General features: G+C 41.1%; 1 protein-coding gene across 1 annotated transcript in view; it reads right to left on the bottom strand.

Moving 5' to 3' along the window:
- Positions 1-75: 75 nt before the first annotated feature.
- yaf2 (YY1 associated factor 2) overlaps positions 76-16,490 on the bottom strand; it is an 18,318-nt gene continuing 1,903 nt past the window's right edge. The window contains exons 3-4 of the mRNA XM_085251598.1: positions 3,866-4,021; positions 76-3,617 (exon numbers count right to left, since the gene is read on the bottom strand). Coding sequence (XP_085107724.1) covers positions 3,365-3,617; positions 3,866-4,021 — 409 coding nt within the window. The 3' untranslated portion in view covers positions 76-3,364. The remainder of the gene's footprint in view (positions 3,618-3,865; positions 4,022-16,490) is intronic.

The raw sequence follows: 16,490 nt of genomic DNA, 5'->3' as shown, positions 1-16,490 counted from the left end.
TAAGGCAAGCCCCAACATGCCTTTGCCTGCATGCAACAAAGTGACAAATGAGAGCTGTGTACACAAGAAAGCAGCTTTGTGTGTTTGAATTTTGTAATTTTCTTATTCAGACATGTAATAAACAAGTTCACACATTTTAAAACAAATGAGCATGGCAACAAAAAAAAACAAAAAAAAAAATCAAAAAACTATATCAATAAGTGACACTAACACATTTAAAGTGTTCCATTGTTGCCACAAGGAGCAAATGTTCATCAGAGCAGCTCTCCCCGGGCTCACACGCCTAGTCCCAGCTAGAGTAGCGAACCTAAGAGGAGACACTCCCGACACACTGAAACAAATACTAACAAACTAAGAGACATAACCTTTCCCACAATATACCAAGACCTTAGTATCATCATGCCATGACAGTTCTCAGAATGCACTCTAAAATAGTGAGTAAAAATCTCAACAATAACACTGGTATGATGGATAATACAACCACATCAAAACATTGTAGTACAATAGTTTAGAAATATCTATTTCATCTGTTTAATTATTCTACATGTTTTATAAGTTATTGTGTGTAGTTAGGTTGATCTATAGTTGTTCTGCTGGGAGTTTTGAATACTCTAAAGCGCTGCCTTTTTTCCCCCTCTTTTCTTTTTTTTCCTTTTTTGCTACGTCAGTTAAATAAAGTCCATCACACTGCAAGACATCACTCATACAGCTTGTAAAAGTGCAAGTCCACAACTCATTTTCCCCCATTGTACAAGCACAACGCTGCATCCAAAGGGTAGCTGCGGAGCAACATCAGCATTCTCTGGTTCTCCACTGGGATGCTGAACAGCACGTGAGTGAGCAAACTGCGCTTCCTGAGACTCGTATACATCTACTCGCGAGTGTCCGACTGCGGGGAAGAGCGTCGGGCTTAAGTGTGGAGGTGAAGGAGAAGCTGAAGCAGAGATTAACAGGCGAACACAGGTGTCACTTACAGCTTTACCATCTACTGTGTTTAGCTGACAATGTCCCAGTGACACACAGGATCAACCTGGTTTGGAACAGATCTTAAAGAAAATAAAAGCACAGCAAATAAAAGCTTCAAACTGACGATGTGCATCTTGTAAGGCAGCATGCTGAGTGTACATCGGTCTGTGGGTTCATGTGATCGGCGTGATCCAAAAGGAAGTCAGTGACTCGGGACAGGATTTGTTTACTTTATGTAGCCACGATGTGAAAAACAACAAAAAAAAAAAAAACAGCAAAGATTCACGCCGACTTTAATCTGGAAGAAGCCTGCGTAATTCTACATGCTGCATTAAGTGATTTTTTTAATAGCTAGAGGGCAAAAATATATCAACTCAATGAATCAGAGCACAGATTCTATTGATTTTAGCTCTGTCAGTAGTTTATTCATCTTGCAGATGTATACTAAGCAGCGAAGGCCTTTCCTTGGATTGGTAAATTTGAGCAACAAGAGTCCAATTTTTATTCGTCTCATAGCCCAGATATGGTCTGCTGCTACCAATCACTGTGACAATAGGTGGTTGGTGTAGGCATCATTTATGTAAAGGTCATAAAAATACAAACATAAAAGCTATATGATGTTGCAGAACTGATAAATATCTGTAGTCAGTTTTGTCAGTTTTCCACATGAAAGTCTAGCTCACAATTGAACATGAGGTTGCTGTCTGGGCAGAATACATGATGCCTGCTGACTTGTGGTGAACTGACCCAAAAAAAAATGACCTGCACTGTTCTTACACTGGGAGCAATAATACATAACATGGATTTTGTACTAGGAAGCTGGCATTTAAAGGCTGCTTTATGCGCCATCAACCTTCCTGGGAACTGGCATTACTAAGTAGAGGTTTGCAAGGTAACATAGAACAAAATTGGCAGCTGGGGTACATGTATGCTAAAATTACTTAGTAGTGTGTTTATATATAAAAAGATCACTTAATACAAGTTCAGGCTTGTGGTAGCTACTGCCTGAATTGAATGACACAAAGACCAGCTGATTGCATTTGAAAGTTAGTGAAGGGTGACTAATTAAAGGACAAAGAAAGCCATAAACTTTTTTTTATGATCACATGTCTAGAACAGCTTCAGTGCACCTGGGCAGAATTCTCCAAGGTATTTGCTCCCTTGGTTATTTGAAAATGGTGAAATCTCCTATATACATGTTCAGAAAATTTCAGGCATGGTGATTGTGAAGGTCACAGAATATGATTCTGATCATTTTCATAACAAATTAATTCAGTGCTCTACAATGGAGGCACTCATGCCAGAAGAGTACGCTCCCATCAGAGAAATGGTTCATCACAAGATAAAGGTGACATCTTTGCACTTGTTCTCCCTGACCTTTTCTTCTAATCAGACAACTGCACCCAAACCATGTCAGCCAGATGTAACAGAGCCAACACTGTCCTCGCTGTAACCGTCAGTGGGACAGATTCGATTCTATTCTATTGCTGACTGTGGCACAAACTTAAAGACAGGATTTTCCTTCATACTGTGTCTTCCTGCCAGGGGATATAACGGACTTTCAGTAACCAATGGGCTTCAATCACTATGCAAAAACAACAAAAAAACAACAAAAAGTGGCAGAGGGAGTGCCACCACTGTGCTGTGTTTAAAAAAGAAAATCATTACAGCAGAGGCAGTCTAACAGGGGAAGCTTAAGAGTATCAAGATCAGGTTAAAGGTTCAGTGTGGGGACACTGATGTTCGGGTTTATAACAGGTAGGTAATGAATTCAGGCAGAGGCAGAATATTCCACACGGGGAAAGAAAAAGTCCCTCTGCCATCCACTGATGTTGATGATGATTATGAAGATGAAAGCAAGGACAGGGATCCACATTTCATAGGGAAAAAAGACAAATCATGGAGGTTAGGTGCACGTGGAGGAAAACCTAAAGCATGAGGATCCAGCACTCTATCCAAAACTTTGTTTCTCCTGTCAGTTCTGAAGAAGTTCCTCATCAGTCTGTGAGTAAATATTCCAGGAGCAAGCTTTTAGACAGTGTGCTGCTTACTTACAACTACACAAAAAATAATTCCAACCTACCAAGTAGACTACTAAAACCCTTCCAAGATTTAGCAAAAGTCGTATTGCTTTCTAAATGCACAATTCCACTGCTGTAGAAAATCCGCTAACTGATCAAACTCGCCAAATCTGATGTGTCCTTGCAGCAAAAAAATTTCTAATAAAAACAAAAAATTTTAAAGAAAAAAAAAAAAAACAAACAGGAGAAAAAGAAAAGTTTTATTCATTATCGTGCAGCTCTAATGTAGAGGCAGGATACTCCTCTAGTGACTTGTGGACTTGCAGATGAGACGTTGATGGAGGCGGGGTGGAGGGAAAGGTTTCAAGGAGGCTGACTCAGTGAGACTCTCCGTTGACCGAGCTCCCCTCTCCTCTGGGTGAGGAAGAGCGGGAAAGGCCCTTCTCTGTGTTTTCTGAGCTAGAGCCGTTCTGGCTGTGGTGGTCGGCCGATGACACGGAGCTGGAGGAAGTGGCCGAGGTGGCTGAGGGCTTGGCCTTCTCCTTAAAGTCCGTTATGATGACTGTCAGGTCCCCAACCGTCACCTCCAAGTGCTGGGCGCTGCTGCGATCGATGTTTTTTAGTCTTGGCCTGATGAGTGAGTGGAAAAGACCATTAAGCATACAAGGCTATTTTTAAAAATCCTGCATAAAGAGAGTCTTCCTGGTGCTGCTTTGAAATATACTCCTGGTGTCTCACACTTCCCACTTCCTGAAATTCTTTATGAAACATGACAGCCTAACTCCAGGTGGCAACATAAACAGTTTTTGCACTTTTCCATGTTTATTCATGAATCCCTCTAATATCTGACTCTGCCAACCTGGCATCAGCTCGCTTACCTCATCTTCTTGTGGCTGTTCTTCTTAAGCGGCGGCTCTCTGTCGCTCTTCTCCTTCTCGACTCTCTCCTTCTTTTCCTTTTTGGGCTGTGAGGGCAGCACAAACTGCTGCGTTACCTGCTGCTGAGAAACTAGCTGGGATACGGGACGTGGCTTCCTGATCCAGGAGGGAGGAGTGTCGAAAAGGGGATGAAGGGAAAAAGACGGAGAGGGAGAGACAAAGGGAGAGACGGAGAGAGGCAGATTAATGAGAGGGAAAAGCACAATGAACACATGGCTTTGTGCTAGCCTACCACTATAATCAAGAGCCAATGATCACTGCCAGTGCTGGTTAGGATGGTGCTGCTCAAGTGCTCTTAACACTGGCAACACACGCTGAGTGCATTTAAAATAAAACCCGGAGTTCAGCCATCTGTGAGATGTGGAGTGTACCTGTGCAGGCTTGTTTTTAGCACTCACAAGACAAGATCAGTTGTGGTAAATACACAGGTGCAGTAGGAATTAGAAGTGTGCAAAACATACTGAATATAAAATATTTAGCAGATTAATCATCTGCGGAAATAATAGTTAGGCTTGTCACTGCAACTAACTGACTACAACATGGTAAATGGTCAGTATTTGTATAGCGCTTTACTTAGTCCCTAAGGATCCCAAAGCGCTTTACACTACATTCAGTCATCCACCCATTCACACACTGGTGATGGCAAGCTACATTGTAGCCACAGCTACAATGTAAAATCCTGCTTTGATATTAATAGGTGTGTTCGCCACACATTCTTTACTCAGGTAGACGTCTGTAAGACAGAATGACACCATCCATGATCCCCCCGCTCTTATGTTGAACATGCAGTCATTGTTAACCAGTAATCGCTTTAAATGCTTTATGTACACTGCAGTGATGATACTTGTCTGTGCACGGCATTAGCTGCGATGATGTGAATACGCCCTCCATGTCTGCTCGAGTACAATTATGCTTTTCATTGTGGCCTTTCAAGAACTGGGCACCATTTTTTGGGACTTAAAATAGAATAACTTAACTGTAGTTTGTTCTCGATGCAAAGCAAGTGCCGAGTTGTTGATGTGAGGGGATGTTCCTGAGAAGCATGGATAATATACCTTCACACACAGGTTCCACAAATCGCTGAAGACAGAGCCAATGTGATATTAAATGGTCCTCCTCACATTCATACCTCCATCTTTCATGAGGGTGTAATGTCTCAGAAATAATGTATTATGCAACTGGTTGGCTACAGGAGCATGCATTAGGACTGTGATCGTATTTCTGAGCAGGACTCTGTATGTGTGTGTATTTTGGAGCTTGCCAAGAGCCCTAGCCTGAGAGGGAAGTGTGCTGAAAAGGCCATCTGTTGGGGCGGTCTACACATCTAGTGCCTTTATTAATTGCATGCACACACAAATGAATTACACACAGTATGAATGCATGCATGTCCATATACTACACTGCATGTTGTATAGAAAACAAAAGCGATTCTAGAAGAAAATGTATGTTTGCTTTTATATACAGTGCAACAGCATCCAGTGATGTACATTAAAGCATAGCATGTATAATTATATTTTTAACATTAAACCCTAAGCAGAACAATAGCTACAGATTGGTAACATGTAATATTTGTCGTAATGACTGATGCTGGCTTATTGGACTATATGATGTCAAGTGTGTCAGTAGTTGAGGTTTCATTTATTCAATTTTGCACAGGTTAATTGTGTCACAAAGAGCTTAAAAAAAGCTCCAGTTACTGTTTCATTTGAAGATATTTTGTTGTATCTATGAATGCTTCTGAAATAAAGTAGATTTGGTAGAATTTATCATGAGTCACAATGATTAGCTCCGGTGGCTGTGTCAGAGCCAGCACGTGATGTTGCCTGTAGCATTTCAGGGGTGACTTGTCAGTGCTGCTGCTCCCCTGCATTGCTGTGGGCCGTTTCATCACCTTCACAGCATTCACCTACAGGCTCCAGAGGGTATTTACTTATTGCTCTCCGATTCTATATGTCACAGATTTGTTTTTAGTAGCACTGGAAAGTTGAAAATGCTGATTACCTTATGGTATTTTTCTCATGTGGACGAACCTGTGCCTTATTACATTTAAGATGTGCTGCAATTACAAAATATTAGCTTCATGAAATTTCATTTTAAAAAAAGAAAAGAAAAACAAAGAATTCCATTAGAACTTCTAATACAACTTTACGGTGTCTTTCAAGTGTATGACACCTGATCCCAGATTAGTCTGACCACTGTGACTTGTTGTGCAGAAAATAGTTGCACATTTTTTCCAAAGTGAGCCCTGGTGGCCCATTTAGCCTCAGTTAAAGGTTTTTCTACCTCAAATTCCACATGGATATACATACACAGAAGCTCCTGTCTTTTTCTGAGGGCAAAGATGTTGTTGAGCAATTCTGGGATGACCTAAATTGGGGCCAAGCTTCAAAGACTCTCTCCCACAGACATTTTTTTTTTTAAACTTAGCTTTCACTGCCTTCACATAACTTGCAGTGATGCTAGCAAGTCTAAAGTAAAATGCAAATGGGTCTCTTGGCCTACATAACTGTCTAATAGGGAGGAGATGTAGAGATTCTCTAATATGTCTGTCTTGTCAGCAAGATGCTGCAGAAGTGCTGACTCCTTTTTAAATAAAGACAAAGGCCTCTCAGAGTCCTCTGTTCCTAGTTCGAGTAATTTGCTGCTCTCCTTGACATCTTTTTGTTTAATAGTCCTACAGCAACTAAACAGCATCTGGTGGTCTGAATGTACAAACATACACACAAAACAGCAACGGTCACAAAAGGATCAGCTGTCCCGCCCTCAGGACAAAGTTATCAGCTTCCAGAACTAAAAACTCATCTGGCTGCGTCATTCATAATATCCTTAGGCTTTTGTTTGATGAATTTAGTTTAGAACGTCATTGTGCACTTTGTGTGATTTACTGTATGCAAGTAATTAATTCCTCCTCTCATTAATGCAGTGAGTGAGTGATGGTTTTGCTTGAAATGTAATCTCCCCTCAGCCTAAAATGTTTTAGATTGAAAGCCTGGATGTGCCAGAGAGCAAGTGAGGCCACGTCTAAATACATACAGCCAACCTCCCTCCATGTATTACAGTGGAGTTGATTCTCACTAATAGAACCAGCTCAATAACCAGGAGGTGAAAGAGGAGATAGACAACCCAATATTATGGGGAGGCAAAGCGGCAGGTCTAAACAGAGCTGCCTCTGTTAACCCAATCAAATGGTGTTTATCTCTGCACTTAGGCCCTCACTGCTAGCCTCCCTTTGGGCACCGAGTGTGGGTTTGTGTATGTGTGTGTATTGATTCCAAAATAATTTCTGTCCCGAACGTAACGGTCTATTCTTTCAGACATTAATACTGCGTGTTGGAACCTCTGTTCCTGTCGATATCTGCTTCACTCATTCTGCTACAGCTAATGGAGTCCCACAATGGGAAATTAGGACATTACAGGGGGAGGCTTAAACATAGCAAATTGTATTTCCTTCAAAGAGGAGAGTACAGCAAACACACAAAGCCTTGGTTTCAATTCACAGAAAGTGATCAGCCAGTTTATTGTTACATTTATTATCTTTGCCTTCACTTGTTCTTTTTCACAGATTCTTCTTCTGCAATGTTTTATTTGTAGAACATGAGTGCAACACTATGTTAAACAAATGACCAATAGGGGGTCAACTTGAACTAATACTATTACTAATAACTAATAATAATATTTTATACTCAGATAAGCAATGATTAAAAACAGTTCCAAACCTAATTTGTTCCTACTTTACTGGTTGGTACTTATTAGCATGTATGTGGGATTCACAATTAAAATTTATAGACATAGCCTTCTAACCTAGCTTTCTAAGGCCTCGGTCATCCTGTCCTATAGTGGGCTAGAGTCAGCAACCCCCTGGCAAGTGCTGGTTGCTAAGGAAAATGTATATTCCACAACTAGTTAACGAGTGGCTGCTGACTGACACTGGGTGAAAACAGATTACTGTGGTATGCAAACACTGAAACTTGAAAAAGCGCATCACAAAACAGAAATGTGTAACATTAATTTGCCTTCGAGGAATAACTTGGTCATTACTATTGCAACCAACATGCTTCAAAAGGCACAAGTTTTCCCTTAAAGGTTCCCGTTTCCAGTTTGCATTGCACTTTACTTGGTAAGTAGTTGGCAAGTGTTTGCAGACAAGTCGGCATCTTCGATACAAACTATGGAAAACCGTGGCAACCTGCTAACAACCGAAGCAATCACAACGAGGTCTTTGTAACCAATTTCAAAACCTAAAGAAACCACTTGCCAAATGGTCCCATAATACACACTTTTCTCTAGTGATAGTTTCCAGGGGGTCACTGACTGGTTTCCAAGCCTGTGTGACTGGAGCTTTAGTAATCGATTTAACACCGGCTAGGAGCAATGTCCAACAACACTCACAAGTAGTCCAGGAATACACATTTTTCCCCTCACGACTGGTGACTGACAGATGGTTCCTAAGCGGTCTCTACGTCTGTGTGACTAAGGCCTTATTCAATCACAGCCAGGAAAGTCTGAAACTTCAAGAAGCCAAGTTTCCTTGAGAAAGACTTTGAATCTTCCAGTTAACAAAATCATTCTTTTGACAGCCAAGAAGGCTAGTCCTGCCATCTTTATGTCCTTTTTCAGTGTAACTGTGCAGTCTTTACTAACACTAACACAATAACAACAACAGGACAAAAGAGAGAGAGATGTATAGTCATCCATTCTGTAAGTCGATAAAACATTTCTGGGCAAAAGGACTTGACTTCACGGCGATGTCACAGCACACAATCCACAACAATGCCAGCACAGATCTGAAAAGCTTTTTTTTTTTTTGTAAGGGTAACACAAGTTCTAACTTTTTCAACTCGTTAAGGCGGTTTTAAAAGAAAAAAAGAAAGAAATATCTGCAGATGAATGTACTGTATTGTAGTTTATGTTGTTGTGTTTCTTGTTGATACAGCTGTTCTTTTTCTTTTTTGGCCTCTCTTGTGTGAAACAAAATAAACACAAACCTCGCTCTCAATCTCACAACCTTAAAGTTTAATCGTGAACTGGAGGCAAAGTTAGTTTATTCTGCAGAAACTGAGCTGAAAAAAAAATGTTGCCACTGATCCCTTATGCTTACTTCAGTGACAGGGGAACTCTAGCTGACCCTTTTCCAAATATGTTGCGCGCGCGCGCACACACACACACACACACACACACACACAGCATCTATCGTGTTCACACTCCTCTATCCTCTCACTTTTTTTCCCCTCCCTCCTCCTGATGCACTCGGTGACCTCCCACTCGTTCACTGCTGCCCTGGGCTTAAGAAAATATCACACAAGGATTCAAAAATGGGAGAAAAACTCTGATGTCAGCAAGTCATAAGCTGGCATAATTTTTTCTAATTAACTTCTATTTTCTGCCACAATGGACAACTGGGTTATCACCAGTACTGCTGAAACAACATGGATAGTGTTTAAGAGCACTAATCATTTAACACATCTTAGCAGAACAAAGGCAACGATTGGTATTAAACTCCTTCACACAGAATCACCTTTAACAGTTTTGAATAACTACTCGTTTCTTGTTTGCTGGAACTCAAACTGTATATGGTAAATGGCCTGCATTTGTATAGTGCTTTTCTAGTCCATAGGACCCCAAAGCACTTTACACTACATTCAGTCATTCACCCATTCACACACACATTCACACATGTATATGGCCCCAGGTGGTTTCATGTGATTAAATGTGACCTCAGTGGAATGCACATCATACCACAGAGTTGCTACACTGAGAGAACAATGAAACGGCAACATTTCATAAGCAGGGCTGTGCCGTATCATGCCATCTGCAATAATACCAATATAAATTTTTTATGCGATATAAAATAATATCACAATATCATTGCTATAGCAACATGCCTTTACGTTCCCAACACATAACAGTGAGAGAAACCCAGACATGTCTGAGAGGAAGAGTGGTGTGTCAACCTCTGATGGTGATTTAGTAACTAATAGGGTTGCCACAAACGATTATTTTGATAGTCGACTAGGCGGCGATTATTTTTGTGATTAGTCGACTAATCAGATCATGCATCCATTTAACGTAAAACATACCGCTTATTGCACCAGCATGCATCTGCTCTTATATAACAATCATTAGCTTACAGCTTTAAGTGTTTAAGGTATGTGCTAACTAAAAATAAAGACAAGATGATAGTTTATTAAATTTTAATGAAATTTGCAGATTGTTTCGGTGAAGTTTAATAAACTCCTTGCTATCTAAAATATAACAGGACACCGGAGTAAATTCTGGAGCATCTCACACTTCTGATGATCAGCTGTCTGCTTGATGTTTATTCAGCTGTGTAAAAACTATAACTTTAATCTCAGCCAAACCGATTTACTCAGGAACAAATAAAATACTAAAAAAAGCCAAACTATAACATTTTTAAGTTATCTAAGTGACTTATATATCATGTTTAACCTGAGTAGCGAAAGACGGTGGTGGGTTTGAAAGCGATTTGTTGGGAGTCCGGTGTTCTCACCGGCTCTAGTGAGCCTTGCCCCAGGCTAACTATCGAGCTGGTGCGTAACAAGACACCTCTGAAAACGTCGGAGCGCTTTTGAAAATATGTGGTGTCTTGATAAACTGAGCAGATATTTGAAGTTTACACAGTTACATTCTAGCCTGAAAATATGTAAAACATTTATTTTGTGACCCAGAAAGAATAATAACAGTAATATTAAAACTAACCAGCTGCCGCCATTGTTGGAAACTGAGCAGGGCCACGATGGGCTGCGCTATGAATTCTGGGACACACACACGTGGCAGCCCTAGTAACTAAGAGTGATACTTTAACAACCTCCAACAAAGCACAAGACTTTGTAAATCTATACAGAAAAAATTTTCTTGTTTTGCCACTTGAGGCGACCTGAGGCTTCGTAGCCTGGTTGTGTAGTTCAACCAGGCTACGAAGGAGGAAATACTAGCAGCTGGTGATGCACGACCCAAAAGTAAGCAAATGATTCAACCAAGCATCACTAACTGCATTCACTATCAGCACTCCATATGACAGGAAGAGCAAACGGTAGATGGAAATTATTAATGTGGTTACATGGTATATGGCAAAGCAGGGCTTTAAGCAGCTGGTTAAAAAGCTCAACTAGAGATACAAAATCCCAGATTGAAAAATATTTTCTGTTTTATTATATGACAATATTAGCAAGCTCCTTACAAGTTACAAGGTTAAGCTACTTTGTTATTACTTGTATGCTTACATTTGGTATGCTGTGGCAGTTGATATAATGCCGTGCTTTTGCACTATAATTCTCCTGGGATGTTGTTTCAGTATTTCGAATTAAGAAGTCTGTCATCAATAACAGTAGCTCGCTGCAAAACAGCTTCATTTTTGTTGCACTAATAAATTCTGCTGCCTGCAAGTATTGATAAAATGTTCAGAATATTTTTTTTCTATATCGTTGAAAATGTTGTTATTGCAAGTTTTCTTGAAATATAACCCTACTCAACCCAACGGTTGGCAGATATGGAGTAAACAATTATTTCACTTGTAGATTAATCTGTGGATTCTTTTTGATTAACAGTGCCTGAAAGTACAGCAATGGTGAAAAATGTCTGCGAAAAATATTATAATATTCTTTGAATCTCTGACAAGTCCAAAAATATTTTTTCATTATATAAATAAAGAAACACGATCAAGGGAACTGCTGAGGCTCTAAACTAAAAACTTGGTTCCAGCTTTGTGACGATGTATTTTAAGTTATTGCTAGTATCGTTTCGGGAACTTATCTATCAATATGCGTTCCAAAAATATCCCTGTCGACTATCGATCTAAATCCTATCAGAGTCCAGTATCCTAAATATCAATTGGAAGTGCAAGTGTCAAACACTCAGTGGTTCGGGCTATTTGTATTATCGCCATACATCATAAGCTAGGGATGTGTGCGACTATACAACCAAGCAACCAAAGCGATGTATAACCAGAATGTAAAAAAAACAAGAAAAGTCCTGCGCATTTCAGAAAAATTTGAAACGTGATTTGATTAATGACAAACATGACTAATAACTGTTTCATATAACTCTTAAAATACACATGCAATATATGTTAGGCCAATGTTAGCTTTATCCATTTCAAGCACTCAGTTTTAAATGTTTTGCGAAGGGTTTCTGTATGTTAGACGACTTGACCAGTCTAATTTTTTCTCTCATTTAAATGACTGGTAAATTAATCACCAGGTACATAACTAGTATATGCAAACCATCAGCAGAGCACATGTGCCATCACTTTTTAGTGGCTATGCAGTGCATGTTCAGCCTATGGCAGAGTGAGTCACAAGCAAAACAAGGCGTCGAGCTTGTGTTTCAGGATTGTGCTCTATATAGATTTGTTTTGTTAAAATATTGAACTTCTAATGAGTGGCTCCCAAAACACAGTACAGAATTCTGCAGATGTTTGGACTGCATGCTGTCATTTATCGGGTACACAATGTGATGAGCAAACAGCCAACAGGACAGCTGATGGACTGCAAATAAGCATCAGAGCGTGCTCCTATAAACAACTTTCATCTCGCTGTTCTGTGATGATTGTGAGATCATTGTCATATAGCTTATTTTATGCCCTGTTGAACACTCAATCCAGGTGTAGGTGTGTGTCTGTGTGTTTGTTTCAAATTTTCTATCAGCAGGTTGTATGTTGCTCCTGGGAGCTCCTCCAAACCTGATGATTAATTTCTTTCCCTGCCAGTACATGCTACCACTGTGTGTGTGTTCGTGTGTGTGGAACAGAGAGGGAGACAGATGGCCCTCCACGTCCTGTGGTTTATGACACCTTCTCCAGCCTGCTAGCCACACTACGCTACATTGTCCTCTCACACAAACGCCTGCCTGCACAAACACACAGAGCAGTATGTCATGCATCAGTGTCACCGCAGTAATTACAGGCTTATCACGTAGCCATAATCTTGAGCCACAATGACGTGATAACAGCCAGCTTCATTGTCCGTGGTGTGCACTCGGTGTTTGTATGCTATGTAAGCACTAATACCAGTAACCCACACAGCTGAGCCAACTGTGTCACTTATTAGAGGAAGTAATCATTCAAATGGGATTACAAGACATTGATTGTTGCTATATAGTGTTTCATACGCCAAGTTAAAAATTCAATTTACAGCCAGTCATCATAGTTGTATGAATACCAGCTCATATAGCTGTGCTCATCTGTTGATGCCTGTTCTAATGATCTCATCTGACTTAGTCACTTGTGATCCAACGGCTATTCTGAACTCAAAGGATGCACACAACCAAAAATACCTGGATGCATTTCGTAACATTTTCCTGGGATGACTCAGTGTTACGGATCAAAGGAAAACAATGAAAGCAAACCCTGAAACCATTTCATTCTTAGCACTTAACTGCAATGGAAACACATGACTCGAGTGTGTTGCTCTTTGCTAGTTACACAGTTTGTCTGTTTATACAGAGAAATGCAATATAGCAAAAAGGGTTGTCCTCACTGTTTGTCTATAAAGTCTGTAAAAAAGCCATATTGTATGTATACTTAAAACTAGTCATATCGAGAGCTGGATTTTCACAGTGAGTGAATCAGCCACATTCGAGCCAAATGCACATTTTGAGCTCAGTGTTTAGTAATGTGGACTGCATATAAACTGTGAGTGCGAGCTTTTGTGGGGGGGGGGGTTGATAAAACAACATCTAAAAACACACAAAACACAGTCAAATGCTGACAGGCTCCCAACCAGCCAGAATGGTTTGCACTTGTTTAGGTGGAGCAGGCAAAACCCTGCACATCAGTCATTCTGTCACCGACAGACGCCCCAGGTTAAGTTCAATGCCTGGGAAGACACAGAAAGGGGGAGACACAACGCCAGTCGCCAAGAGAAAGAGGAGATAAGCATAGGGAGAGGGTGAACACAAACAGGAGCTAACTAATAGGAAGCATGATCGAAGTGGCTGTCATAAATAGAGAAATATGTAGAAATATAATGCTGCCAAACAGGCTCCTGAACATGGAGCATTTCCCCAGCAGCTCTGATTTGTTGGAGCTCTGCTCATTGAACAGATGCAGGTGTGGATGTGAGGGAAGGTCACACACTGCTCTATTACACCCAGCTGAAATTGGCTAAGGACGATGTTTCGGTTAAACAGCTGTCTTTCAGCACCACTTCACATGACATTTTAAGACTTTTATTCCAAACAGCAGCAAGGAAAATTACAGCTGAAACAAATCTTAGCTTTCACTGCATTCCTCAAGGATTAGGATAATACAGGACAAGTCATGACAGACACGATGTGAGACCCTAAAATGCCTTGCTCAGGGACCATGCAGGAATCAAATCTGTGATCTTGTACTACATTATCAAACAGTCTATTTTCTACTAATGCTGTGCCAAACCTGGTGCTTTCTATGAGAGCCAATACACAGTATTACTAGCAGAAGTTGGGTTACATCTGCCAAACATTGGTAAATTTGTTACAGCAGCCCCTCCCCACAAGCACTGACAACTTTGGGAGAAGCAATTTTGTGGTGCTGTGATTCTAAATTGGGCAATGGCACTGCACAGGTGAAAAAGGGGTGTAAGACACTTCGATCGATCAGGCTTGTTTTCAAAGTGTGGGACTCAGTCAAAAGAGTTTTGGGAAGATAAAATGGTTCTCTGAAGTACAGTAATGAGATTGCATGATACGTTGTGATCCCAAAGCTCTCCAAGTCTGCCCTAATTAAACGTTGTAAGCTCGCAGCTTGTCGTAAAGAGCAACACACTGTATTTTTCCACATTAATCAGCGCAAATGACTCCATCATGTTTTGAGCGAGCGTGCACTTTCTCTTGTGCTTTACAAAAACGCAGGCCCTACTTTTTGTTCCTCCAAATTTCACTTCCTCCTCGCAGTACGGGTTTTTGAGCTGCCGACAGAATTAAAAGAACGTCAGCCAGTTCCCACTTTGTCAAAGTGTCTCGCTCTTCCATTTACTCGACCTCCTCCGATAAGCGAGACCAATTCTGCTGATGTATCCCTGTCTGCAGTCTCAAACTCACAGCCTCAACAACGTGCTTTCAATCAGCCCCGCTGGCTTTGGGCCCCTGCAGTAGATCATCTCTCCACATCACAGGGATTGAGGCGGCAAGATCTGCTAAAGCTTGCCTTCATAAAACATTTATTTTACCTCTTGACGGCAACACGCAAACACTCCTCAGCCTAAATTATTTCCACCTCGTCCTAAAACATTCTCTTTTTGTACCAGTCACTGCCTCGACTCCTTGCCAAAAACCACACAAATCCAGTTGAGCAAAGTGCCATTTTATGTGTTAGGTTACTGCCAGGCTGATTTAAGCCATCCCCACAGAACTCACATTGGCTGTGTCCTTCAGGCTGCAGGACACTTCCTCTAACCACTGGACACTCCACGCCTCTGCTGAGCATTAATTCATTTACTCCACAGCAATAGCTCAGTCATGCTTGTTTAGCAACCAGCAAGGGAATTTGCTGTGCCCCGCATTCATATTCTGCGTGTTGTTTGCCCTTTAGCACCTTGGGTTTGCTCGCCGAGAAATCCACTTGTCTGTTGTGTTTGGTCATTAACAGCTGCGACCACCTGTGTGGCCATTTTGCTGCAGCATTAGCCCATGTTTGGCTCACATGCACGTGTGTGGCGGGTACATGACCGCACTAATGCTACTACAACATTTGCGTAGCACTGCAGTTGGGAAGACAGAAGGTTATTAACATTAAATAAGACCTTCTCACGGACATTTTCTAAATTTGTCGCCTGGGTATCAGGGGTGCAAGTGAGGAATTCTCGCTCTTGTGTCCTTGCCAACTTTGGAAAAAAAAAAAGTCCAGATGGGGAAGACAAAGGACGCTTTTGGTGACATGAGGAATCAGACAGGTTCTTGGCAAAGCTGCAAACACACCAATCTCAATGGAGTGTCCTCTAAACAATCAACTCTCAGTAGCAATAAGCTGGACCCAATGATAATAGCATGTCTGCTCCTCATTCCCTCTGTGAGCAGCAGCTCTGCACTTTGACTGCATGTTTATGGGTGTGCATTTGCGAACAAATATGTATGCGGTCATGAGTACAATTTGCATGTTGAGTGCATCTGTACTCAGTGTGTGTGTGTGTGTGTGTGTGTGTGTGTCTCTGATGACAGCAGGCTGATTAAGCTGTTGCATAGTAATGAGCTATGGCTGTCTGTCTGGCAGCTGCTCTGACAACCTCTTTTCACAACTAGCACTCCCACACACACACAGAAAAAGACAGAGAAATAAACGCGGGCATTTCAGTAACACACAGAAGAAACACTCTCATGAAAAGGCATCAAAGCTGACAAGAGCACTGAAGCATTGTTGTTTATGTTGTAGTTTAATCACTGGGAAAGTCACGCTAATGCAGGAGAGGATAATTATGAAGCATTAAAGAGGGAGATCATGTAACAATGCACAGCTTCCCTATAGCCACAGCTAAACAGCTACACTTCCTCTCCTTCACTCTTTGTTGTGTTTTCCTCCTGATAATGAGTGTCACTGAGGAATAACAGCCATTTCCTGCTTCAAATCACTGAT

Source organism: Mchenga conophoros, linkage group LG17 (assembly GCF_057382185.1).
Source record: "Mchenga conophoros isolate Kocher_MC1m ecotype Shallow Benthic linkage group LG17, M_conophoros_male_GT1.1, whole genome shotgun sequence".
In the NCBI taxonomy this organism is placed as follows: domain Eukaryota; kingdom Metazoa; phylum Chordata; class Actinopteri; order Cichliformes; family Cichlidae; genus Mchenga; species Mchenga conophoros.
The sequence above is the reverse complement of the archived record's forward strand: the minus strand, read 5'-3'. Positions and strand labels throughout refer to the sequence as shown.